The 25942-nt window shown below is 58.0% G+C and overlaps 2 protein-coding genes and 2 non-coding genes across 4 annotated transcripts in view; 2 read left to right on the plus strand and 2 right to left on the minus strand.

The window, feature by feature from the left end:
* The first annotated feature begins 940 nt into the window (after positions 1-940).
* Positions 941-1012, plus strand: TRNAH-GUG (transfer RNA histidin (anticodon GUG)). The gene has a single exon. It is a non-coding gene; the product is annotated as a tRNA-His (tRNA).
* A 325-nt stretch (positions 1013-1337) lies between these two features.
* TRNAH-GUG (transfer RNA histidin (anticodon GUG)) lies at positions 1338-1409 on the minus strand. The gene has a single exon. It is a non-coding gene; the product is annotated as a tRNA-His (tRNA).
* Positions 1410-3600: 2191 nt separating this feature from the next.
* LOC135992789 (sodium/nucleoside cotransporter 1-like) lies at positions 3601-12513 on the plus strand. The gene is made up of 17 exons (XM_065642218.1): positions 3601-3679; positions 3752-3849; positions 4622-4713; positions 5135-5324; positions 5699-5840; positions 6617-6730; positions 6881-6958; positions 7334-7414; positions 7754-7834; positions 7977-8102; positions 9288-9418; positions 9631-9799; positions 9979-10176; positions 10600-10681; positions 11726-11824; positions 12189-12300; positions 12390-12513. The coding sequence occupies exons 1-17, from the start codon at positions 3611-3613 to the stop codon at positions 12511-12513; spliced, it is 1986 nt and encodes a 661-aa protein (XP_065498290.1). The 5' UTR covers positions 3601-3610.
* Positions 12514-12973: 460 nt separating this feature from the next.
* Positions 12974-25942, minus strand: part of ALPK3 (alpha kinase 3) — a 36006-nt gene continuing 23037 nt past the window's right edge. Inside the window, exons 4-13 of the mRNA XM_065642215.1 lie at positions 24788-25802; positions 18788-20636; positions 17995-18142; positions 16575-16702; positions 16307-16342; positions 15937-16211; positions 15512-15600; positions 15052-15269; positions 14828-14876; positions 12974-14699 (exon numbers count right to left, since the gene is read on the minus strand). Coding sequence (XP_065498287.1) covers positions 14378-14699; positions 14828-14876; positions 15052-15269; positions 15512-15600; positions 15937-16211; positions 16307-16342; positions 16575-16702; positions 17995-18142; positions 18788-20636; positions 24788-25802 — 4129 coding nt within the window. The 3' untranslated portion in view covers positions 12974-14377. The remainder of the gene's footprint in view (positions 14700-14827; positions 14877-15051; positions 15270-15511; positions 15601-15936; positions 16212-16306; positions 16343-16574; positions 16703-17994; positions 18143-18787; positions 20637-24787; positions 25803-25942) is intronic.

Consider the following 25942-nt stretch of genomic DNA (forward strand, 5'->3'; position numbering starts at 1 on the left):
GGGGCTGCGGTGGCTGCAGCGGGCGCTGGGGGGGTCTGTGACCAGCTCTTCCCCCCGACGCACCACGGAGCGCGAGCCACCTGGGCCATCGAGCGCCTGGATTGCTCTAAAAATATCTTACGCCCAAGAAACCCTTTTGATCTCGGGTGTTTTGAATTCTTCGCATATCTCTGAAAATAAAAGAGCCTTTCATACTCTGTAAAAATCAACAGCAGTGGTGACGGCAAACAGCCATTAACTATCTATGCGTGTTTCACTGCAGGAGCCGCAGCACAGTGACACCTGTTTCGGGCCACAGTTTCGTCCCCAGTCCCTCGATTTCCTCTCTGTGTCTGCGGGCACCACCCCGGTGTGATGAGTCCTTAATGCTGCGATAGACAGAAACTTTATTCTCTGAGAAACAGCCCGGGAGGTGAGAGGTGGGGTGTCAGCGGCTGTGGGCTGGGGTCAGGGACATGGTGAGGGCTGGGGACAGGGCGAGGGGAAGGGTCGGGGTGAGAATTGGGGGTGTCAGGGTTAGGGCGGGGAGCAGGGATGGGCTCAGGGTCAGAATCTGGAGTTAAGCCAAGCCCAGAGATGGAGCGTTAGGGTTAGGAGTGGGCTCAGAGAGGGTTAAACCCACGGCTGCGATGGGGCTTAGGGTGGGACACAGGTTTAGACCCGGGGTCACGGCCCGGGCCCAGGTGGGGTTGGGGACCGGGAGGGGCTGATGCGGGGGCAGCGATGAGGCGGGGGGGGGCGGTCAGGACCAGGATCGGGCCCCGCAGGACAGCGCATGCGCGCTCAGCCGCACCGGGGCGGGAGGAGAACCTGCCACTCACTCCTGTCGCCATGGAAACACCGCGGGGCGGGGCGCGGCCCGCCAGCCCCGCCCCGCGAGGTGCGCGCAGCGGCACTAAGGGCCGCCGGCCGGCCCGCCCGCCCAGAGCCCCGGTAGCGCGCCGTGATCGTATAGTGGTTAGTACTCTGCGTTGTGGCCGCAGCAACCTCGGTTCGAATCCGAGTCACGGCATCGCCCCGGCGGTACCACGGCACACGGGCTCCGGTATTTTTTTTTTTTTTCCCCCTTCCCACGCCGTCATTTTTATCTTGATTTCATTGTTTTGTTTTAAATTTCGCGTTGTGCCCGTCCTTTACGATGAGTCCCCGGGCCGGGCAGAGCACGCTCCGGCCCCGCAGCACCGCGACCCGCCAGGAGACGGGGAAAAAAAAAGACGAAATATCGGCACGACGTGTAAAAAATTAATTGAAGATTTACGGTGCCGCTACAGAAGAGAAAACACCCTAAAAGGCTAAAAAAACACCGGAGCCCGTGTGCCGTGGTACCGCCGGGGCGATGCCGTGACTCGGATTCGAACCGAGGTTGCTGCGGCCACAACGCAGAGTACTAACCACTATACGATCACGGCGCGCTACCGGGGCTCTCGTTGAACGGCCCGGCCGGCGGCCCTTAGTGCTGATGAGCCGAGCGCGGGGCGGGACCGCGCTCCCACGCGTGGGGCGGCGCTGCGGGGCTCCGCGTTTGCGAATGCGGCGCGCGCGGTTTGCCCGGGCAGCGGCTGAGGCTGCGATCGGTGCCCGGGCTCCGTGCGTCCCGCCGGAGCAGCCCGCGAGTGGGCCGCCTTCGGGATTTTACACCCACGCGGGTGGGTGCTGGGCGCTCTCACGCTGCAGCAACCCCAATTTCGGCAGCTTTAGCACCGAGGCTGGATATAATCCGCAGGGAGAAGGTGCTGCTCGTGTGCACTGGGAGCTGGCACGGGGAGCACTTGCACACGGGCGCCGTGTCGCGCGTGGACACTCCGTGGCGTCGTTAATCAGCGATCTCTGAGCCTGTACCTGCTAATCCCTGGCGCTGGAGCCGCGCCGCTTCACCGCTCCCTGCGAAAAAAGAAAACAAAAACAAAACAAAACCAAAACAATAATGCAGGGAAGGTACCGGCCGGGTGCGACTCCCACTGTCCCGCGTGAAAAAGCGGTTTCCACCACGCGGGGCCAGGCTGAGTTTTGCCGGCGGCCTCGTCCCTCCCTGCGCAGGCACCGGCTGATGAGACTTGGTGCCGACGCCGCTCCCGGGAGACGTTTCCTGGGGTGGGGGAAAGGCCGGGTTTCTGCTTTGGTTACCTCCCCCGAGGCCACTTTCCCCTGCGGGGTGAAACTATCCCGGGACAACCCCTTTGGGCAGCACCGCGGCCGCCGCGCCGGCTCCTCCGCGCATCCCTGCGAGCGGCCGGGCGTGAGTCCCGGTGTGAACCCGGTGTGAACCCGGTGGGAGCCCCGGGGGTGAAGCCCGGGGGTGAACCCCGAGAGGCGCCGGGGCGGCCCCGGCCCCACCGCGCCCAGCCCAGCTCTTTGGACCGAGCTGTTAATCGGTAACCGGGGCCGGGAAGCTGCGTGGCCGCGGGGCTGGAGAACGAGTGCGGTGCCGGTGGGTACGAGCCGGGGTGGACGCGGGACATGAGGGCGCCCTGGGGGGGTCCCTGAGTGCTGAGGGGACTGGGGGGATCACTGAGCCCAGAGGGGGTTCTGGTGGGTGTCCCTGAAATGGCAGTGGGTCTGGGGAGGGGGGTCTTCCTGATCCCTGCCAGGGTCCTGGGGAGGGGTCCTGGGGGGTACCAGGGGTGCTGGGGGACCTGGAGGAGGTCTGGGGTCTTGGGTTCCCACCACGGCGCTGCTGCCAAGGAGCCATGAGCCCAGGGACACGCGGGAGGCCAGCACGCCTCAGTGGTCCCCCTTGGTGGCTCCGCTGGCCCGAGGAGCCCATGGCCACCCTGAGGTCCCACGCCGAGCAGGATGTTCTCCAAAACCCCCCACCTCCATGCGGGGCCGGGTCTCTCCCTTCAGTGGCCCCTAATTCTCACGCTGCAGGAAGCGGGTGACGACCCTGCTGTCTGCACCTTCTCCATGCAGACCTCTACAACCCTCCTCCACGGCAAGGACAAGTCCTCACGCGGATGTGCTCCTACAGTCAGTCGCTGCCTTCTCTGTGACTTCTCTGCTCTTCCTTCAACCTTCTCCAGGTAGAGTGTCCAAATAGGATGCTCCAGGAGTTCCTGCCCTGTCATAACACTGGTTCTTCTGGCTTTGCTGGACCGGTTCTCCCAGTATAATCCTGCTTTAGGGCCAGTCCCCATGCAAACTACCTCTGATTACTTCCCATTGCTCCTGGGCTGTACTAGTTCTCAACACAAAAGGACCTTCTTCCTTATCTTACTGTTGCACCAAGAGCTCACAATGAAGGGTGCAGGCAGATTTATTTTTTGCAAAAATCCCACTTGCAAAGGGGCTCACGGAGGCTGGTGGCCACTGCCACCAACTGGGAGTACCAGCTGTCCCTGCTGCAGCTAATCCTCTGCCGTAGTTCCTTGGAAGCATGGAAGAGTAAAGTCCACCAGCTTCACGGCTTGATGACCCCATGGGATGGTCTCTTGATATGCGGGTGCAGGAACTGCTCTGAATCCCTACTGCAAAGGGAATTCTCCTCTCAGAGACTCAAAATTGAAAAGTGGGGTTGGACTTTCATCCTTCCCAGGGCTGATCCCATCCGAGCCAGCGCTGGTCCCTCGCAGTGCTGTTTCTCTGATGCATTGAAGCTGTGGCACTTCTGGAGATGGAAGAAAACCACATAACCCTGGCCAGCCTTGAGAAGGGCACAGATAACCCGGCTTTCAGCCCCCTGGTAAGTCCTCCCCTCCCCTCGTGTCAGGGCACAGGAGCTGCTCAGCGTGCTCCCGCTAATGGTTTTTTCCAGGGAGAGAAGAGACTCTCTGAAGAAAGTGATGGTCCACATGGTGAAAGCAAGGAGGAGAGGAGAGGAGAAGGGGAAAGGGGGTCCTCCTCCCACCACAGGTAGGATAACCCCTGGAGATGCATGTGTGGGGGGTGTTTCCCATGGTCATAGCAAGTCCTGAGGCAATGGCAGGAAGATGTGCCAGGGAGGGTCAGTTGGACATGAGGAAAAGGTTCTTCACCCAGAGGTGCTGGACACTGGGACAGGCTCCCCAGGGAGGTGTCACGGCCCCAGCCTGACAGTGTTCAAGAAGAGACTGGACAACGTCCTCAGACACACGGTGTGACCTGTGGGTTGTCCTGTGCAGGGACAGGAGTTGGACTCCATGATCCTTGTGGGTCCCTTCCAACTCAGGACATGCTATGATTTTAAGTCTGCAATCCTTGGGCCAGCATTTCTCCCGGAGCCAAATGAGGCTTGCACATACCTCATCTGGGAGCAGAGCAGGGTCATATTGACCACACAGGACACACAGTGCCTGATGGCTCCATATAGCTTCATAGGGTGGCAGTGGCAAGTCTCTGTCTCCGTAGCAGCCACCCAGAGAAAACCTTTCCTCATGATGCCTGGGGTGCTGAGCTGTGTAGTGGGCAGTTCCCTGCCATAATGGGTCAGATCGCTCCTCCTGGGAGCGGGCAGCAGAGCTGCTGGAGGCCACAGTCCGCCTATACCACCAAGCTGCTGCCACAGCCCCCTGGCAGAACAGTCACGACCTGGCTCCCTTGGGTTGGGTAGGGTTGGGCAGGGTAGAGTTGGGTTGGGTAGGGTAGGGATGGGTTGGGAGAGGCATCATCTGTGCACCTCACGCCTCTGGTGTGTGACTCTCCCCAGGAAGGTCCTGCAGTCGGTATCCAAGGCAAAGTGCTTCTGCAAGGCTCATGCCAAGGTGTTGAGAATGGTTGTCCTGGGGCTCCTTGGAGTAGGTGAGGACTTCCTGGCACTGAGACCCCATCTCCGCATCCCTTTGGCTGGCCGTGTCCCCAGTCCCCAAGCACTGGGCACGTCCACCCGCGTGGAGGTGGTTTCTTCTCTCCCCAGCCCCACCGCACGCCTCCTCCTCGCCACTCCTGCCCTGGGGGCACCCTGCACCTCACTGTCCTCCTGCTCCCCAAGGGGTTTGCTGTGCCTCCTCTGCTTGCTCCATGTGCCCCTAGACAGCTGAGCTGCTGTCACCAGTGAGCTGGGGTGCTGTCCCTAAGTCCTCCCCGTGTGCAGATGGGAGCCTCAAAGGTGGCCGGGGAAGGACATCTAGAGGAACTTAACCTCATCGTTGGCCTTGGTTAGTGTTATGACTCCATGATCCTATGGCCCTGATGTTTCTGACCTCCAATGTGCCTTCTACAGCCTACCTGTGCTACTTCATTGCGGCCTGTTGGCTCAATTTCCAGCGAGCCCTTGCCTTGGTTGTCATGACTGCTGTGGTTGCCTTCTTCACCTGCTGGAGCCTCTTCAAGAAGCACTGTGGGGCAAGGGTATTGCTGCTCCTCAGCCCCGTTGGGAAATGCTTCCAGAGGTCCTGGCCGTGGCTGAAATGGTGAGTCAGGGATCGGCAGAGCCACGTCCCTCCCGGCACCCGGTCCCCTCGCCCACGGCTGCCCCACCAGAGCCAGACTGGTGTGACCGACAGCCGGTGGCATGGGACACATGCCCTAGCGCCGTGCAAGCACCTCACGAATAACGAGGCACGGCCCAGCCTGGGAGCACTTAAAAGCTGTGACAGAAACATCTTGCTACTCTGCCTCAGTAGTGTGGTGGATATTCACACCCCTCATTTGTGTCCGAGCGCCAGGTTTCACCAGATGCTTGGACCTTATGGTGGCAACTCCCACACAATTAGCTCCTGCCCTTCATGAGCTGCTGTCCCCATGGGGACATCCTCTCTGTGACAGTCTGGGATTTCCTTTACAGGCTGCTGTGGGTGGCCCTCTTGGGGGGCCTGATCGCGTGGTTGGCTTTGGACACCTCCAGAAATCCAGAGCAGCTCATCTCCTTAGCTGGATTCTGCTTTTTGGTGCTGTTCCTGTTCGCCTGCTCCAAGCACCACCGCGCAGTACGTGTTTCAGGTGTGGCTTGGCCATCGGTCCCCTCGCAGGAGGTGACCACCCAGCACTGGGGAACAAGTGCTTCCTTCTTGCTGGCCCATCGCTGAAGCTCGCTGGAGGAAGCAGAAGCCCATCAGGGCTCCTGGGCAGAGCTGGGCACAGCCTGGGGAGCCGAGCTGGTTGGGTAGATGGAGCCCAAAGCTACGCCACCACTTTCCTTCCCTCTGCTCAACCTGGTGCTCCCCCACTGTGCCTCCATCCTTTTTTCCACCATGTCCCGCATAGTGGGTCAGACCCAAAGACCCAGCACTAGACCCATGTCTGAGCATCGGGTGCCTGCAGGTAGAAGGTAGACCTGAGCTTCAGGTCGCTTGGGTGGTTTGGGCAGAAATGATTGAAGTCCCAGTGGCTTCCAACCCAACCTGCTTCAATGTTTTGGGCAATCCTTCCATCCCCTTCCCCAAAGGAACAGGAAGTTTTGCTCTAGAGGGTCTGTACTACCAGTCAAACCACCAGAAGGTCTCCGTGCTTGTCTCCCCCTGGGTAAGCCTGGCAGGTCATGTCCCACTAGCCAGTTCCTGCATCCCAACTCATCTGCTTCTACTATCACCAACCTATGTTCATGGGTTTCCATGACACTTTCTTTATTAGCGTCCCATGACCCTCACCTAGGGCACAGTGAGCTGGTGTTTGCCGTGGGTGGCTGTCAAAGGGCAGGAAGCCCAAGAGGACAGGCTGTTGGCTTTGCTAACATCTCAATATCCATTCTGCTCTTGGTCCACAGGTGTCCTGGAGAGCTGTCTTCTGGGGCCTTGGCTTGGAGTTCTTGTTTGGACTCTTTGTCCTCCGAACAACCCCCGGTGTCCAAGCTTTCCAGTGGCTGGGTGACCAGGTCCAGGTACTGTGTCTGCTCGCTCTGTCCTATGCTTCTCTGGTGGAGTGGGGAAATGAGGGGCTGGGGGCACAGACCCCTGCTAGGTAGAAGTGAGATGTCAAGGAAAGAGCTGATGGACACCTCTGTCCTACCATGTAACTTCTCCCCTTGCAGTTCTTCCTGGGCTACACCACAGCCGGCTCTGGCTTTGTCTTTGGGAACACGCTCATTCAAGATGTCTTTGCCTTTCAGGTCAGCTTGGGGAATGGGGTATGGGAGGGAGAGGCAGACCCTGGTTTTCTTGGGTTTCTTCTGGCCTGGCTGGGTCCTGGAGGGCATGGAGTTGAATGCAGCCAGTGTTGCTGGAGCAGAGCTCAACCATGGCAACGATGGGTCTCCCTCAGCTTTCTACCCACCCATAGACCCCTTCGGTGCCATGGGGGATCTGCACTGGCTCCTGTCAGTCCTGCCAGCCTGGCCCGGTGCTGTGGCACCCCAACAGCGTGGGCTGGCTGTGCGACACCACCCCATGGCCAGCTCATGAGACACGGAGGATTGGTCCCCAAGTGCACTGAGATGTGCTGCTCAGTTCTCCTTTAACCCTCTGCTCTGGTGCCTTGCCTGCAGGCTCTGCCCATCATTGTCTTCTTCAGTTGTATGATGTCCATCCTCTACTACCTCGGCATCATGCAGTGGCTCATTCTCAAGGTAGGGCCTCACAGCTGGCTCTGGGATGATGGTGGAAAGCAGAAGAACCTGGTGGCTTCTCTGACTGCTATGATCAGCTGAGGGATGTCCCAGAAAAACTGGGATGGTACTAATTTGGGGTGATTTGTCCTGCTAAAAGAATAGACACAAAACCCCCTTTTCTTGCACATTGTCCTGAGAAAGCCAAGCTCCAGGGCTGATGTTGCTGCCTGGTCTGTGGGTGCTTCCCGAGGTCACCTGTGTGCGGGAGGCCAGAGGCCCAAGCAGCGCCCTGCTTTGGGGAGCGGGTGGCAGGGTGCCAGGAGCCTTTGTGAATGTGGTGGCCTTGTCTTTTCCCAGATCTCCTGGGTCCTTCAGGTCTCGATGGGCACCACTCCCACTGAGACCCTGAGCGTGGCAGGGAACATTTTTGTGGGACAGGTAAGGTCCTGGGCAGGAGATGCAGCCCCTCAGCCCTTGCAGCTGAGCCTGCCCTGGAGGAAGGGTCTTCTTCTCCCTTCCCAGGAGACCTGCATCCCTGCATGACTGTGCTTCAAGGACAACAGGGTTTTCTCTCTCGCAGACCGAAGCCCCACTGCTCATCCGCCCATACCTTGCAGACATGACCCACTCAGAAGTCCATGCTGTGATGACTGGTGGCTTTTCCACCATCGCGGGCAGCGTGATGGGTGCCTACATCTCCTTTGGGGTGAGTGCGCGAGCAGACGTGCCACACGCTCCCTGCTCTGGGATCCTGACAAACGAGACCTACCCTGGGCTTGCAGAGGGGAGAAGACCCACAGCAAGTGTCCCACAGTCCCCTGCCATAAGCAGGATGAGGGCTGGGGGCTTCCAGCTTCACCTTCGCTGGCCTGGCCAAAACCCCTGAGCCCGGTGAAGCAGAAGGCACTGCCATGGGACCCTCACCGCCTGTCCTTGCACAGCGAGCGGGGAAAATCTCACCAAATCATGGGATCATTTAGCCTGGAAGGACCCTTCTGGGCATCTCTGATCCACCCTCCTGCCCAAAGGAGGTGATGGCCGAGCCCAAGGGGCCTTATCCAGCTTGGTGGGGAACATCCCCATGGATGGAGATCTCCCTCCACCTCTCTGGTCCACCTCACGGGTGCCCTGTGGGGTGGCGAACAATTTTTTTCCTTATATCCAACTGGAATTTCCCCACTGAAACTGCGTCTTTGCTTCTCACCCTTTCACTGGGGATTCTCTCCAACCCCCTTTTTAAGTAGTTGGGAACAGCAACTGCAACCCCCTCAGGCCTCTTTTTTCCCGACCAAACAATCCAGCTCCTCCATATTCCTTGGTGGTCCCGCGCCCTGGTGGTCTCAGCCCTGGACACGGTGTCCAAACAAGGCCTCATCAGAGCTCTGTATTGGGGAATAAATCTCCCCCTCGACCTGCCGGCTGAACTCCTGCTATTTAAACATTAATTAGTCTCTTTAAACGAGGAGCCAAGGGTGGAAGGTCAGAGAAATGAGACATTGCCACTCGGCGGGCAGGGGAGGGGTGAGACTGGGAACTTGGCTCTTTGTCAGCAGGTAGAAGTTTGCAAGGTTGCACCACCTATTGCTCTGATATTGATAAAAAGGGACAAGGAAGTGACAAGAATCATCATGATTCGGTCAAACAGCAGGAGATATTAACATCTCCAAGGCTGTGATGGCTGCGGTGCCAGCAGTGCCTCCACCCAGATGAGTTGCCCTTCGTGCCATGGCCAGCTCAGATGGGAAAACCTGAGACATTTTTCTCACCCTGAGCAAACGGAAAGTCCTGAGCTGCTCCGAGCTGACACCAGACGTGCTGGGACACCGAGGGCGGCGTGTCCTGGGGCGCAGCCTTGGACGCACGTGCCTAAGCCCACGGCCTGGCCTTGCAGATAGACGCGGCGTCGCTGATCGCAGCCTCCGTGATGGCTGCGCCCTGCGCCCTTGCCATGTCCAAACTCGTCTACCCCGAGGTGGAGGAGTCCAAGTTCAAGGGCAAAGCCAGCGTCTACCTCGCCAGCGGGTGAGCACGAGGAGAGGGATGGGGGCGCGGGGCTGCGCGCGTCCTGCCAGGGTGGGAAAGCCACGGGGTGGGGGTTTGGGGACACAAGTGGACACTGTGGGTGGCCTGAGGCTGGGAGAGCCTGTGGCTCACGGGCAACCGCAGAGTGAGAGCTGAGCCGGCACAGGGGATGCGCGGCCACGTCAGCCCATCGGGGTCTTTTTGCCGCGCAGGGAGGAGCGGAACATCCTGGAAGCTGCCAGCAACGGGGCGACCACCTCCGTGGGGCTTGTGAGCAACATCGCAGCCAACCTCATCGCCTTCTTGGCAGTGCTGGAGTTCATCAACGCTGCCTTACGCTGGTTTGGGGGGATGGTGGACATTGAGGGGCTCTCCTTCCAGGTATCCCCAAGGGTAGCCCCATGGTCCAGGCTGCCAAATCCTGCGTCCCCCACCTATCCCCACCTTTGCCTGCTGCTGAGACCCTTGTTGGGTGTTTGGCAAGTGCTGGCAGAGGATGTCCAAGCTGGGGCCTGTGCAGGTCAGCTCTGACTCGCTCCGTTCTGGGATGCTTCTGCCAGGTGATTTGCTCCTACGTCCTCATGCCCGTGGCCTTTCTCATGGGGGCAGACTGGGCAGACTCACCGCTGGTGGCCGAGCTCTTGGGGATCAAGATCTTCCTGAACGAGTTTGTGGCATACCAGCAGCTGGCCACGTACAAGAAGAATCGGCTGTCGGGCCTGGAGGAGTGGGACGGGAGCCGCAAGCAGTGGATATCTGTGAGGGACACAGGAATGGAGGCAGTCGAAACGGGGCATGGGACATGGCTGGTCAGATGGGTGGTGGGCACGCAAGAGGCTGATGGTGCTGGGGCTGGGAGGGCACCTCTGGCCAACTAGGCTGGGATGTCCACTCACTGCTGGGTACAGGGTCATCCTGAAGGAGTCAGTGAATCCCTTTCCCACTGATCCCGCTCCTTGGTGGGGCAGATCATGGTGCTACAGGGTCCCTTGTTCCCCCGGGGCAGACTGCCCACCACCTGCATCCTCACTCCCAAAAACAGTTGAAGGGGAAAGGGTTGGGGTGGGGGACTTATCTCCATCGAGTCTGGCCGGGCTGGGAGCTACGACACGGTGCTCAGCTCCGGGCTCTCTGGGGCTGCTCCTGGGCTGAGGTGACCGTCCTGTCGCTGTGCCCTCCAGGAGCGAGCCGAGACCATCGCCACCTTTGCGCTCTGCGGGTTCGCCAACCTCAGCTCCATCGGGATCATGCTGGGAGGCCTGGGTGAGTGTGACTGCGTCCCGGGTGCCAGGGAGCAAGGGCTCAGCTGGAGCAGGAGGGATTTCCCACCCACAAGCTTCTGTGTTGGGTCTGTGCCATCACACCAATGAACAGGATTTGCATGAGGTGACAGAATCACAGAACCATAGAATAGTTTGGGTTGGAAGGAACCTTAAAGCTCATCTAGTTCCACCCCCCTGCCATGAGCAGGGACATCTGCACCAGCTCAGGTTGCTCAGAGCCCCGTCCAGCCTGGCCTGGGATGTCTCCAGGGATGCTTCATCCACCACCTCTCTGGCCAACCTGGGCCAGGCTCTCAGCACCCTCGTGGGGAAGAATTTCTTCCATATATCTAATCTAAACCTCTCCTCTTTCAGTTTAAAGCCATCACTTCTTGTCCTGTCACAATATGCCCTGGAAAAAGTCCCTCTCCAGCTTTCTCCTAGGTTCCCTTTAGGTACAGAAAGGCCGCACTAAGGTCTCCCCGGACCTTCTGTTCTCCAGCTGAACCCCCCAACTCTCTCAGCCTGTCCTCCCAGCAGAGCTGTTCCAGCCTCGCATCATTTCTGGGGCTCCTCTGGCCCCTCTCCAGCAGGTCCATGTGTGTCCTGTGCTGAGGACCCAGAGCTGGACCAGCACTGCAGGGGGGTCTCCCCAGAGCAGAGCAGAGGGGCAGAATCCCCTCCCTCCACCTGCTGGTCACTCCTTCGATGCAGCCCAGGATATGGTTGGGTTTTGCACAGCACCCACGGGCAGAAGCACGTGCGTGTCCTACAAGCCCAGGTGCCACCCAGCCGTGGGGTAAAGAGCAGAGACTCCAGAGCTGAGAGCGCTGAAGGCTCTGGCTGATCACCCACAGGTGTCCACCAGGATGGGCAGACAGCATGTTGGGTGCTGCCTGGGACCACCTTGTCCCCCGGACACCAGCGGTTGGGTGGGCACCACGTGGCAGAGCTGTGGACCTGGGACATTTCCCTCCCTGTCCCCAAGCCGGGGTAGAGCTGGAGCAAGGATCCAACTCGCCCCGGTCTCTGTTTTGCCCCACAGCCTCCCTGGTGCCCGAGCGCAAGGGCGACTTCGCCTCCATCGTGCTGCGAGCGCTGCTCACCGGCATCTGCGTCTCCATGCTCAACGCCTGCCTGGCAGGTGGGTCCCAGAAAGAGCTGGGGAGGGACAGGCAAAGGGCTGGAGACCCCTATAAACACAGGCGCAGGGATGGGGACAGCTGGGGTGTCCTCCCCGTGGCTCTACCAGGGCTGCCAAACCCTCTGCTGTCCCCCTATGGCTTTGCCAGGGGCTGCCTAAGCCCAGGGGCTGCGGCCCCTCATCCACCACCGGGCTGGGGCCGGGACATTTGGGGCGCTGCGAGGAGCTCTCGGGTCCCTGGGGTTGAGGTGGGATGGCGGATGGAACCTGCGAGCACAGGCCCAGGATCTGCAACAAGCACAGTCAGGGTGTGGGATTTGCGAGCATGGTCCCTTGAGAGCCCCGACCAGAGCTTGTCCCCCAGGTCTCCTTCACGTGCCAACAGAGGTGGGTGACTGCGTGACGTTCCTCAGCACCACCAACTTCAGCTCCATCAGCTACACCACCTACAGGTGCTGCCAGCAGCTCTTTGCCAGGTGGGTGTGAAGGTCCCCAGAGCCACATAGTCCTGTCTGGGGACGCAGTGGTGGGGCAGCAGCTCCTGACCGTGCTCCTCTCCTTCCAGCTCGGTGCTCATGAACGGGACGCTCTCCTTCAGCGGAGCCTGGGCCGGGCTGGCGCAGAGCGTGCCGTGCCTGGCGCAGTGCTGCGGGCACTACAACCACACGTCCTGCACAGGGACAGCCTAGGGACAGCTGCCTGCTCTGGGGACAAGGGCATGGCAGCACCGGGGTCCGCCAGGACCAGCCCGAAGGTAGAAAAAGCCTCATCACAGACCTGCGTGTCTGGTCTTCCCCACTGCAGTGACAATGGACATCCCTGTTGCAACCAGCACCCTCAGGTGCCGGCCCTGCGGACACAGAGGAACTGCTCCCAAATAAATCATGGAAATCCCCACCTGCTCACCCTCAGTGCTCTCTGGCCCCCGACCGTCCCACACAGCACGAGATGCTCGGCTCGGGCTGCACCTGCGACTGTGTCTGCGGTGGCCAGTGTCCGCTGGGACCTCACCAGCCACAGAGTCCGTCCCCAGCCACTCTCTTCTCCCTGTGGGGTGTGGATGGGGGAACAGCCGTGACTTGAAGACATTTACAAAACCACTCCGTCCTGTGCCCAGGTGTGTCTTTTCCACAAAGCCCACACACCGGGGAACCGGCCAGTCCTTCGCGCTTTATTGCACTTGAGAGCACCCATTCACCAACGCGGCCGCGTTATGTACATGGTTATTTTACAACAACGAAGCACCAGGACCCCACAGCATGCTGCGCTCCCCACCAGGCTGCACCCAGCCACCGTTTGGACACCACTGCCTTGGCCAGGCATGTGGGTGGCACCGCTGGTGCTCCCGCGCAGGGAGGCGACGCTCTGTGGCACAGAGAGGCGATGCTCTGGCACGGCGAGGCAGCAGCGTGGGGCTCTCTGCCGGCCCGGCTGCCCACGGCCACGCTCCGGTGGCTGCCGCATGCCCGAGCGAGCTGACGGGCACGAGGGAGGCTGGATGCACTGCAGGGTGCCTTACCTTCCAGCAAGAGCATCAGTCCGTGTCCATGGCTGCCTCCGGCTGCCACGGGGGTCGGACACGTCCCAAGCAGGGGTGACGCTAAGCAAGCAGGACCAGGCCGCGCTGTGGGGCTGGGCAGGGCGGACGGGCTCTGCGTGGGGGCGAGGAGGGGCGAGTCCTGCGGGCCGGACACCCGCCTGTGCCAAAGCAGCGCCTGGCACGGAGGAGGGGTCTCCCCTTTGCCCCAGGTGTCCCGTGTGAGGTAGAGCATCCTTACCACGGCGCTGGCAGCACCCGCGGCAGCACCGTCCTCGGCAGCCGCCCTGCAAGGGGGTGGGAGGCTCACCCCGGGGCGCAGGGGAGGCTGGGGGTGCGAAATCCCATCCCTGTGCAGCTGCCAGTAGCAACACCCGTGTCCTGCAGCCCAGAGCTCCCCACAAGAGCAGGAGGAGCCGTGCAGCTCAACCATGACACCCCTCTGCAGCAGAACCTCTTAAATCCTGGTGTGGTGGGACAAACGTGACCACCTGGGTGCTGCTGCGGTTCATGTCCTGGACACAGCGCTGGCGGGGCTTGGCGCAGTGGCTTTTTGGAGGACGCAAAGAGGGACAAGAGGCGCTAGGAGCCAGAAGGGCAGCCCGGGCTCCCAGTTTGCCCAGGGGAGCCAGGCAGGGAGCCCAATGGAGCGGGGCTGATGGCCTGTCCCTTGAGGAAGGCAAACGGAGAGTCGAGAAAGGAAAGTGAGCCTGAGCGCACGGCACACAGCCCTGCGGGCTCCACCACCAGCAGCAGCTCTTGTCAAGAGGTATTTGGGGGGGGCCTGTGCCACTCACAGCTCACAGCCCCCCCAGGACCCCAGCCGAGCCGCTCACACTAGCACACACCACACCACGCAAGTTCCACAGGGCGGGAGCCGAAGGGAGGAGAGCGGCGGTAGCGGCTGCTGTCAGGGCCTCCCCTTCCCAGCCCGGCCCCGCGCTGCCCCGGCTGCTCAGGCTGGGGGTCCAGAGCGGGGGGTCTGCAGTTGGGGGTCCCAGCCGCAGTGGCTCTGGCTACTGCGGGCGACCAGACTCGATGCTCTCTTCTGAGCCGGGTTTGGAGGCTGCTGGGGCCTCCCCTGTTTCGGCAGCTCTCCGGGAGCTCTTGGGGCTCACAGCAGCCTTGCGGGTGCCCTGGGGACTCGCCAGCCCCTTCTTCTGGAGCTGGGGGCTGGACTGGGCAGATTTCCGACCCATGGAGGGGCTCTTGGAGCCCTTGGGCTTGGGTGGCTCCAGCGGCTTCAGGCCTAGGATGCTGCAGTAGTGGTTACATTGGTGAGCGGCGGCGAATTGCTCCAGCAGGGAGGGGAAGCAGCTCTCCTTCAGCCCCTGGTACCTGCCAACACAGCTGTCCTCAGCCCCTGGCGGCACCAGGAGCCATCCCGCCGGAGCAGGGAGCAGAGGACGGGACCACGCTCACCCCCACGGCCCTTCCCACTGCGCCAGCAGCGCGGCGTCACTCACCCTTTCAGGTTGGTAGCGATCCGCACGTTGGTCATCTTCCAGCCCACTCCTGCAATGGAAGGGAGGACAACCAGGCTCTGCGCCAGCACCAGCGCCAGGACATCACCCTGAGAGCTGGGCTCCGTGGGGAACAGGCAGGAGGGCAAGGCTGGGGCTTTTCCTCCTCCTTTTGCAGGCCAGAGGGTAGCGAGGGGCTACGGGAATCAGACGGGGGATCCCTTTACCTTCCATGTCAGTCACAAGGATGTTTCCATTTGTCCACTGGTAGACCCAATGCTGGAAGGTGCAGCATTTGAGTACGATCTCCGAGGTGCCTCGTGCCACCAATCTGCCATCTCTCTCAGTGACACAGTACTGCTCACAGGGCCCACCCAGGTCCTCCTCCATCGTGGCGTATGGGATGTTGTTTGATGGTCGGTAAATCAGATACAGAGGAATTACCCTGCGTGGGAGCACAGAGCTGCGTCAGCACCAGCTGGTGAGCTCTCCCCATGCAGCAAGTGGTGATTCACACCCATCTGCAACCCTGACTTCTGCCTCCCCCCCAGCATCCCTCTGTTTGAGGGTGGGAGAAGAGCGCGCTGCCCTTCGGGATGTCCCCATCACCCACGGGGAACCCTCCCACCACCCCTTGGGACGCTCTGCCAGGGTGTGAAGCCAGCAGAACCGCAGCTCCTTCCTTACTCAGGCACCGCTCCAAAATCAGGGACAGCTCGTGCCTCAGCGGCAAAGATCTTGCAGTACTCGCGGCTGGAGTTCTGGATTTTACATTCCTGGAGATGCAAACAGAAGAGTCAGGGACCTGCCCTGTCCTGCACCATCACCCTGAGACCCCCTGCCTGGCCAGTCACCCCCTGGGACCATGGCCAGTTGCTTCCCTGTCCCAGTGGTCAAAGGACAAGTCTCTGAGCTGTTTCACGTTGCTCAGAGAGAAGAGCTGAAGCCAAGAATAACAAGGACATCGCCAGCCTGCTGGCACATCACTCAGCCCCCCCAGAGCACTCAAGAAGTGGAAAGAAATGAAGAAATTTGGCCCAGAGCTGCAGACCGCAGCACAGACAGGGAGGGAGCGGAGGAGACAGGCAGAGGGTGCCCCACAAGGTGCCCACCTGGATGGTGATATCGTAGTTCTTCTCGATGAGGCTGTTCTCGTTCTTGGTCCCAAAGACAATGAAATTGTGCACTTTGATGACACAGGTGCGGCCGGACTCGAAGACGGGCTCCAGGCCGTAGATGGCTCTGGCACGGCAGGCTTTGCGCAGGAAACCAGCGCCCACTTCCATGTCCTCGCTCACCACGCGCCCGAAGAGCTTATCCCCCCAGTAGCCTGAGTCGGCCAAACCCTTGGCGAACACCATGGGCGTCATCTCGATCTCCTCCCCGACTGGCAGAGGGAAGAGCTGGTGAGGGGGGACACCGTGGGCAGGTCCTGCCCCCATGGCAGAGCTGCCAGCCCCCCACGCAGCACGTGGCTCTTACCTTCGATCTCTTCCCGCAAGATAAATCCCGACAGCACTGGAGGAGACAGAAAGCAAAGGGGTGTCAAGGTCCTGCCAGGACCCCACCAGCCTCATGCACTCCCACACCAAGGGACAGCATGGAGGATGGTGTGAATCACCCGTAAATCAGCAGACGGAGGCAGATGCACCTCGCAGAGGTGGTGTTACGGGGCGTGCAAGCCCGGCACTGAGCCCTGCCGCAGCTCGGCACAGCCAGGAGAGCTGCCGGGCTGCTGAGGGCTCCTCACCTTCTGGGCTGAGCAGGAAATCGGTGGTGTCGGTGCCGTACTCGTTGCTGATCACACAGCGGTAGACCCCACAGTCCTTCTGGGACGCCTGCACAATGGCCAGGGCTGCCTGGCCCTCGTCTCCGGCGCTGGAAGAAACCGGAGCATGGGCTCAGCCACGCGTGGTGCGCAGGGGCACACAGAGCCGCGGCACGGGCTCTGCGGGGGCACCACGCTGCCCTCGAGGGATGGAAGAGGCTACGAAAGAAACCAGTCCAGGGGCACCCCAGCTGCTGCCCTGGCACCTCATGGCACCACGAGTCCTGCTCGTTTGTACTCACAGAGATGCTTGTCTCCCAGGCAAGCCCTGCAAAATCTGGCCAGGACTGGGCTATAGACTGATAAAAGTACTTGCCTCTGTGACTGGGTCAGGGCTGTGCTTGGGCCAACAGACCTGCACCTGGATGGGATGGCTGGAAGCCAAACAGCCCCAGAGGTGTCCAGCTTCACTTTCGGCTGTTGAGGAGCGAGGGCAGACACCAGTCCTCATCCTGCAGCCTGTCCCTCTCCGAGAGACTGGCCAGATGGTGACACAGCGGGCAGACAGGTCTCCAGAAGGACCAAAGGCCTGTTTCTGCCTTGCACAGCCAGTGTGAACCAGCGAGGGGATGACGGGCCACAGAGGGAAGAGGTGGGACCTTCATCCCAAGACCTGCTGGCTGAGCAGGCTCTGATCTGCTCTGCTCCTGGTCCATCCGCCCCCGCTCAAGTATCTGCCATGGGAGATGGTTTCTGCCCCAGAAGTGTCTCCTTCTGCCAGCTCATGATAAAGGGAGCTCAGGGGATGCTCCAAGCCATCAGGTGAATCCTAACCAGTGTGGATGATGTTCCCACCCAAGCTCCCTTGAGAATCCATAACACACCCAAAGGAGCATCCAGGACACAATGATCCCCGCAGCTGCCTGAAGATGCTCTCTCTGTGCCAGGGCAGTGCCAAGGGACAGAGAGGGCTCAGCCAGAGCTGCCTTTTCCCTGTTGGTGTTTGCCAGCGGTGGCTGCGTGGAAGCGCCTGCTCGGGTGCAGTGCGACAGCTCACAGCTACCACCCTCACATGTATCCCAGTTTTGCAGTTTACATCCAGCTCCAAGATGTCCACAGCACCTTCCCTGCCCTCGCCGAGGTTTGGGTCCAGCCTCTGCCCTCCCCCGGACTCTGCTACTCAAACATCAGCCCTTAAGCCAGGCTCCAGAAGGATAAATTTGGCAGCAATTCCCCATCTGGGTGATCCCTACCTCTCTGGGCACTGAGAAGATAAATGCCACAACATACTGTGCTGTGCAATGAGCAGAAGGAGCAGCTTCTCCCCAGTAAAGAGCTGGATTGAACACCCAAAGCCAGGCCTACACACAAGGACTACAGCGAAGCGGAGCTGGCAAGTTACCTCCTTTGGGCTTCTGCTACAGGGATCTCGTCCTTGTACCACATCAGCTTCGAATCACTCAAAATATTGAAGAACTGACACCAAAGTTTCAGGTGTCCTGACGCGTCAGAAAATTGTTCTGCCCTGATCTTCCGGATCACCTGTGGAGCTGAGGACAGGGTGCAAAGAGGTTGTTGGTGAGACACACAGTGCAGGGACAAGCCAGCCCACCCCAGCACTACTGCTTCAGACTTGGGTGGGGGGCATCACACATCTGTCAGCACAGCCTGGGACAATGTCACCTTCCAGGGAAGGTCTCAGAGCTCCGCTGGGATCCGTACGGTGGGATACAAGCCATACGAATTCGTTCAGTAGCGCAGCACTGCGATACCTAGCGGGGCTCGGGGCAGAAAAACACTACGCGATGTTGGAGGAAATATTTATCTACTGAATTATTATGCCTTTGGTAATTCAGTGCATATAAGCATTGGAAAAAGAGTGTGCACCCCACTGAAACCCACTGGGCCCCTGACCAGCATGAGGCACGGTGAGGAGCAGGACACACAGACCGAGAACACAAGGATTTAATGATTTCTTTGGCCAGGCTGTGGAGACAGTCACAGTGCTGATGTCTCTCACATTCCCCTGCCCTCCCTGCGCTAGGGAGTCTTGGGGCAGATTTTTTGCTTTCACATGGCCAAAGGGTGACGCTGAAACCCCTGCAAATGCACAAAACTCACGTGGCCACAGCTGGCTCAGTTGACCAGACCCCCTTTGGAAGGAAATGCTTCATGGAGATCGCCTCTTCCCTTACCTTTAAATGGGTTATTTGCTTTCTTGGATTCTGCTGGCTGTGCTTCTGACTTAGCATCTTCAGGGACCTCGTGGTCACCAGCGCTGTCACCCGTGGGCTCCTCGTACAGCTTGGGAACCTCCAGCGTGGCCATCTTCCTCACGAGGGCTGGTGAGCGCTGCTCTGCGGGAGGGGACGGAGCTGGGACAGGCGACGGCAGCAGGGCCGCGTTCTTCCTGGATTGTCGTGGTGAAACTGTAGGACTTTTCGGGTGCCCTGGGCTCTCTGGGGTTGCCTCCTCTTCCTCCCCCACCTGCTTGGTTTTTGGCAGGTAGATTTTGCGCCGGGCCCCGGACGCAAGCTCCTCCGGCGTGGCACAAGGCAGCACTGCCAGAGGGTCACCAGGGCTCTCTTTTTCGGGGCCCACGGGAGGAAAATTGGAAATATTCTGAGGAGGCTGCCCTGCTCCTGCTGCCGGCACGCTGCCCACCACGATGGCTGGCACAGAGAGCTGGGGTGGCCCCTCCACCTCAGGAGCCACCCGGCTGCGTCTCTTCGGTGGCACAGGCCTGGCAGCCAGCATCTCCTTGCTGGTGATGAATTCCTCGTTAATCATGCCCGTGATCCGCCTGGATGTCCTGGGGGTCAGAGGCAAGTTCTCTGCTGTCTGAAAGAGCTGATTGTTTTGTACCTTTTCCAAAACTCTCCTGGAGGTGCGGGGGCTCAGGCCTGCAATGCCTATCTCTGGGAGTGTGACTTCTGCATCAGGCTGCTCCTCAACCGTGGGGTCTGCGTCTTCTTTCGTGGAGTCCTTACCGCTGTCCGACATTTTTAAAAGCAGCAGCAGATAGTTCTTCAAGGAGGAAACAAGGTTTTTGTGCTGCATCTTCTCCTCCAAAGACATCTCCTGAAGTCTCTCGGGGGTAGGCAGGCCCAGTGGTACCTGCGGCTGAACTTCAGCACCTCTGTCAAAAGCGCCTGCAGGTGCTGGCAGTTCCTGGTGCGGAGCTGTGGCCGGTTGCTCTCCTCCTCCCCCGCCTGGAGGTCCCACGGGCACTGCTTTGGTGCTCTCTTTCCCCAATGTGCTGGCTGAAAACTCCTCCTGCGGGGCAGATCCACCTGCACTTTTGATTTCCATGTCTCCGCTCGCAGGAGCCACCAGCTGGACCCCAGTCGGGACCTGTTCTGCTGTCTCCTCCCCGCCTGGGATGCCGTGAGCTGCACACGGTGCCTCCTGCGCCACCGACATCCCTGCTGCAGGAGCGGGAAGCGGCTCTTCCTTGGCAAGTGGAACTGGCGCAGGAGGTGGCGTTTCAGGCTCCTGATGTCCCAGAGATGTCCCTCCTGCCTCCCTGCGTACAGCCCCAGGAGACGGCTCCGCTGTGACGCTCCCTCCTGCCTCTGCATTGTGGGGGCTCCTGAGCAGCTCTGCTCCTGCCTCTTTGCTCGTCCCATCCTTGATTGCTGGCTCATGGGTGATTTGCTCCAGAGGAGCATTTTGTCCAAGCTCTGGAGGACTCGATTTCTTTAGCAACGGCTCTTCCTCACCTTGGCTTTTGTCCTCTTGTTTTAACAGTCCTTGTTGGGTCTCTCTGCCCTCAAGAGCATGGGAATGTCCTTCTGCCTGTTTGGTAGGGGGAGGGTGCTCCTCGCTGGGCTGCACGTGATCTGGAGAAGGTGCTGGTGGCTTTGGTGGCTGCTGAGGCCTCAGCCGAGGATTTGTCCTTTTCCCAGCCCCTCTGGTCTGTGGGGTGACAGGCGCCTCTTTCCTGACCTCTTCTACCTTCTTGGCTTGCTGACCTGTCTCTACGGTTGGAGCGGACACTGGATGTTTTGGGTCACCAGCAGACTGTCCCACTGTTGCTGCAACCTGCTCAAAGAAAGAAAACAGAAAATTAACATCATTGTCCTGCCTGGGCCTGCTCAGTGGTGCTTGTGGTGCATCTGTGCCATATGACACAGCCCAACTTCTGCTTGAGTCATAAGTATTAAACTGGTATCACCGATACTCACCCATCCAGGCTCTCCTGGCTTCACCACCATCCCACGGTGGTGGGTCCCACAGCCCTTGTCATGCTGCACAAAATGTTTTCTCTTTTAATCAGCTCCAACTCTTCTACCTTTCAGTTCCTTGGCTGTGCATGAAGAGGCAGGAGATCTGCCTCTCTAGAACATTCAATGGCTTTTAATTCAATCTCCTCTGACACGGCACCTTCCCAAGGAGCAAAACCTTCCCAATTTCACCAGCCGTTGCCAGGAGCTTGTATAATTTCCTTGCTCTTTTTTAAGACTCAGTGCTCCCCCTATACTATATCTGCAACCTCCACTCTGAGGTGGGGCGAATGGCATCTCACAGACTATCTGGATGAGGCTGCCCAAGTGATTTACAGCGAAACTCTACACCGTGACGTCATCTGCGCTATTTGACCATCCTGTTTCTTTGACATTCGGGAAGCTGAAATGTTTCCGACTGCAGCTGTACACCAGCAGACGTTTCTGCAAGCTGCCCACTGTGACGGCTGAGCTTTATCCCAATGAGACCTGGTGAAATCCTCCAGCCAAGGGGCACTATCTATTTTTGTAGGATAAGGCTCAGGGGAGGCAGTGATACCGCCGATACACGCTGTGTGCTCAGCTAGCAACATCGAGACAATCACATGGGAACAGGACATGAACACAACAGGTTCCCCTTCCATCCCAGAGGATCTGCTGTCAAGGATTTTCTCCTGAGGTCTCTGACTTTAAGCTTTAAGCCTCCAAAATGAGGTCCATAAGACCTCAACTCAATCAGCTGGAGAATCTTCAAATCAACCCAACCAGCTGGAGAATCTTTAACTCAAATCAACCCAACCAGCTGGAGAATCTTTAACTCAAATCAACCCAACAAACTGGAGAATTTTCAACTCAAGCCAACCAGCTGGAGACACCTCAGATAAACTCACCAGAACTAGCTGGAGACTCTTCAACCTACCCCAACCGAACCAGCTGGACACTCTTCAACTGAAGCCAACCCAAATAGCTGGAGACTCTTCAACTCAACTAAAACCAACACAACCAGCTGGAGAGTCTTTAACTCAACACAACCAGCTGGAGACTCTTCAACTCAATGCAACCAGCTGGAGACTTTTCAACTCAATGCAACCAGCTGGGGAATCTTCAACCCAACCCAGCCACCTGGAGATTCTTACATTCAACCCAAACAGCTGGAATTTCTTCAAATGGGAAAGGAGGGCTGTGCACTCAGACCTTCTATTTTGTGCCACTTTGGCTTTGTTTGGATGCTTGGTAAAAACGGGAAAGGTCATGCCGGTCTCTTGGCAAGCGCTTTCTCAAGCAATTTTTATGACAACACGAATATCAGAGGTCTGCAGTGGGAGGAGCAGCATTAGAGGGGCCGTTCCTCCACACCAAATTCAAGTCTGCTTCCTTGGGCAGTTTCTCTGTGCAGAAATAGGGCCCCGGTTCACAGGGTTACACAGACACCCCCAAATGTCACACGTCCCTGCTGCTGGTCCCGTAGAGCCACGTCCCTGTCCTGCTTCGACAGGCTGTCACAGCACTGAGCATCCCAGAGCTCCAGCTTAAAAGGTTTTATTTTAAGAGACAGACGGGTTTTGTGCAGTGAAACCCCCCTGGGTTTTACCACAGAATTTGGTCCTCTCCACGCAACAGTGCTGGTCACTGGGGACACCTCTGTGGCTGAAGAGGACTTGGGGGAAATTTGCTTTATCATTGATGCATGAACTAAAGCTTATATCATAATGAAGCTCTAGTAAGATTTAGTACTTTACGCTAATGTTAATAAAAACTCTTCTCCTCCTCTGAATATATTTGCAATAGTAATAATAAATTGTTCTGTAAGTTCTTACCTACCAGAATGTTTGCAGTACATGGAGATGGAAATTCCTTTTTGCAAGGAGTCCCATGGAAAAGGTAAGGGGTGACGGGTGCAAATTACTCGTGAGGAGACTCCAGTTAGAGGAAAATTCACCGTAAGAACAATCAGCCATTGGAATAATGTTCCCAGGGAAGTGGTGGATTCCCCAACACTGGACACTTAAGATTGGGCTGGACAGCTTGTCTAGACTGGGCTTTTGCCAAGAAAGGTTGGACCAGATATCCTTGATGTTCCTTCCAACTCGATATTCTGTGATTATTGATCTTTGAATTTGAATTCTGTGATGATTCAGAAAAGCTTTCTGGGAGCTTTTCAGAAAAGCATCTGTCCTTAAGTAATCCTAAAACACTCCAACTAGGCATACATAAAAGAAACACAATAAAATTATCCGTTTCAAAGTTGGGCAAGAGTGATCATCAAGTAAATTCGCTTGCTTCTCTGCTCTTGTGTGTGAGGATGTTCAGAGTCTGGCTATGGTGTGGCATTTGGCAAAGCCCTTCTGCTCCGGATAAATCCAGCTGAAAAGAGAAGCAGGTCCCAGGCCCAAGAAAAGAGGTCCCAAGGCCAGGAAAACACTCATGCCACGACCCTGGCTTGTTTAACGGAAAGATTAAAAGAGAAAAAGACAAGCAAGCCATGTCCCTGGAGTGAAAATATCCGGAGTCAGGTTTAAAGGGCTTTAAAATAGCTTATTTGGTCACACAAAAGCCTGAGCGCTTTCCCCAGCATCACCAACTAGCTGGAGCATTCAAATTCAAATCCACTGCATTCCCTTTTGTCTGCTCAAAGGCCCACCAGCTGACAAGCTCCAGGTTTCCCTCTGTGAGCAGGTTTTTGAAGAGGAAAATACCTTGATGCATGTGGAAGGCTGAGAGATGACAGCCCAAGCCTGGCTGTCACACACCAGCACCTTCCACCCGCCTTAAGAGCAAGGGGCGGAAAAATGAGCAGAGAGGGAGAAAACGAATTGCTTTGCCGTGGGCTCGCAATAATTTCTGCAGCAATATGCGATGCTGATGGGTCGGGTTAAAGATGCGCTCGGGGTTCTGCGCTGTGCTGAGGCCAGGACCCAGATGCTCGCTCCACCGCATAACACAGCAAAAAAACAGTGCTCCTACCTACAGCTAAAGAAATCTAGAAGAGGAAGAAAGTAATTTTTTTTTTCACTGGAGCACCCGGCAGTCCTGCTTTCTGTATCATGGATGTTTCCACACCCTGAAGTAGTTGCGTTACCTACCGAGGAAGATGTGCTGCCCACAGAACGGCTCCTCCGACAGCCGTGCTCTCCACTGACAGTGTGCACCTACCATAGCGCAAACCAAAATCCTGCAAATTGGACTCGGAGAACCTTGTAGGACAGAAGGGGTCATTAAAGAAAAAAAGGAGAAAAAAAAAGAAAGACTGGTAGCTTCCAGCCTAATATTTTCAAGGAAAACGCTTCAGGTTGAGTGACAAAAATAGAAGTTGACTAAAAGACGCGGTGAGGGTCAGGAGCAGGTGCTGTGCCCTGGTGCTGCATCACCACCACAATGCGTCTTGCAACAGAGTTTTTCCAACAGGGAAGAGCCAAATAAATAGCCCAGATCTACTGTATACTTGTTGCACTGTAAACAAAATTCAAGGCCCTGCGTACCTGGCACACTGCGCTCATTTGCATGGGGCGCTCATTAAACGCCAGCTGAAGCTGGGGCTCAATTGCTAAACTGAACAGATGTCATCAGCCTCGCAGCCCGTCACGCACCAGGCAGCCACCCCCAGCTATAAATAACCATTCAGCGCTCCCTGCTTAACTGATTTGGAAACATTTCGCATGAGGTCAGCCTGCCGATTAAACAGGAGAGCTCAGCTCGCCCCGGGGACCAGCTGCTCGGCCGAGGGCTCTGACGTGTGTCTGTCCTCACCACCTCACCTGACATTTGCTGGGAGATGGGGTGAAGCTCTGCTGTCTGGGCAGAAAAAGGCCAAAAAGCTCTTTTTCCCAGGTGCTTTTGCCAGTGGAGATGTACGAAGCCTCGGCAGCAGATCTCGTGGGGTACACGCAGCCTCCTGGGGATGCTGCCACAATATGGCACGAATATTCTCTTGCCGCAGCCCCTGTGCTGGCTGCTTTCTGCCCTACTCACCTCTGGACCGGCGGCTTTGTTTCCCTCCGCCTCCTGTGCTTGGTGGTGGCCTCTCTGTCCCACGGACGGCACAGGTGCTGCCTTCGACACCTCTGCGGACGACGGAGAACCCTGTGTCTGCCTGCTGACCGCCCTGTCTGCAGCCTCTTCCTTGGCTCCCGCCTCCCCCTGCCCTGCTGCCGGCTTCACTTCGTTATCAAAATACATCTCTCTCAAAGAGAAGTGCACGTCACCATTGATTTTCGTGTCCTGATTCACAGCTTTCCCAGGCTCTTTGATTTTCGGACTGCTTTCCACTTCTTGATCATTCGCCGCCCTCAAACGTGCGTTCCTGCGTAAGGGGACAGGAGGGGCAAACCTTGCATTTGGAGAGGGGTTGGCCCTCTCGCGCCCACTTTCTTCTCGCTTGGAAACTTCCTTCTTTGCTGCTGGAGGAGCCTCCACCTTCTTTTTCTTTTTAGCTGCAGAGTCTTTGGCCATTGGCTTACCTGCTAGGTCCTCTACCGTCTCGTAGATGTATGCAAGGAAGCCGTACCCGTTCTCCTCCACACCTTCTAAAGAGGCGTCTCCATTGGTGGTCACCTCTGCTTTCAAAGGTGCCATCAGTGTGTTTGGAAAACCCGTCATCGCACTGACCGGCTGCTCCTTTGGCTCAGCAATATCGTCATGTAATCTGGACTGAGAATCGGCAACGTGCACTTTTGCTGCATCCTCCTTCTCCCACAGAGAAGCTCCAGACCGGAGATTCAGATCCCTGGCCAGCCTCCGCTTCCGCTGGAGCCGATCGGGGCTCATTCCTTGCAACTTCTCCACCTCCACGTTCTCTTTCCCTCGCTTCTTGCCCTGTTCTATCTCTCGTAGTTTCGCTTCGGCTTTCCTCTTAATTTTGTCAAACCACTTCTGATGGATTTTAAACTCTGTCATGGTTCCCACTTCCAGCACGCCAGAGCAGGTGACGATGCCTTTGTTATTTCTGGCTGAGGCTTGGTAAATGCCTGCGTCTTCCTCTCGGCACCTGGAAACCAAAAGCTCTGCGTGAGACGGGCCCGTCCTGCCCAGCACTGCTGCTGGGCACACGGACACGCACGCTCCCCACCGCTTGCCAGAAGATGAAGACGTGGCCCTCGAGGTGCCCGTGGTGGGTCTGGAGGCCTG

This window comes from Caloenas nicobarica, chromosome 10 (assembly GCF_036013445.1).
Source record: "Caloenas nicobarica isolate bCalNic1 chromosome 10, bCalNic1.hap1, whole genome shotgun sequence".
Taxonomy (NCBI): Eukaryota; Metazoa; Chordata; class Aves; order Columbiformes; family Columbidae; genus Caloenas; species Caloenas nicobarica.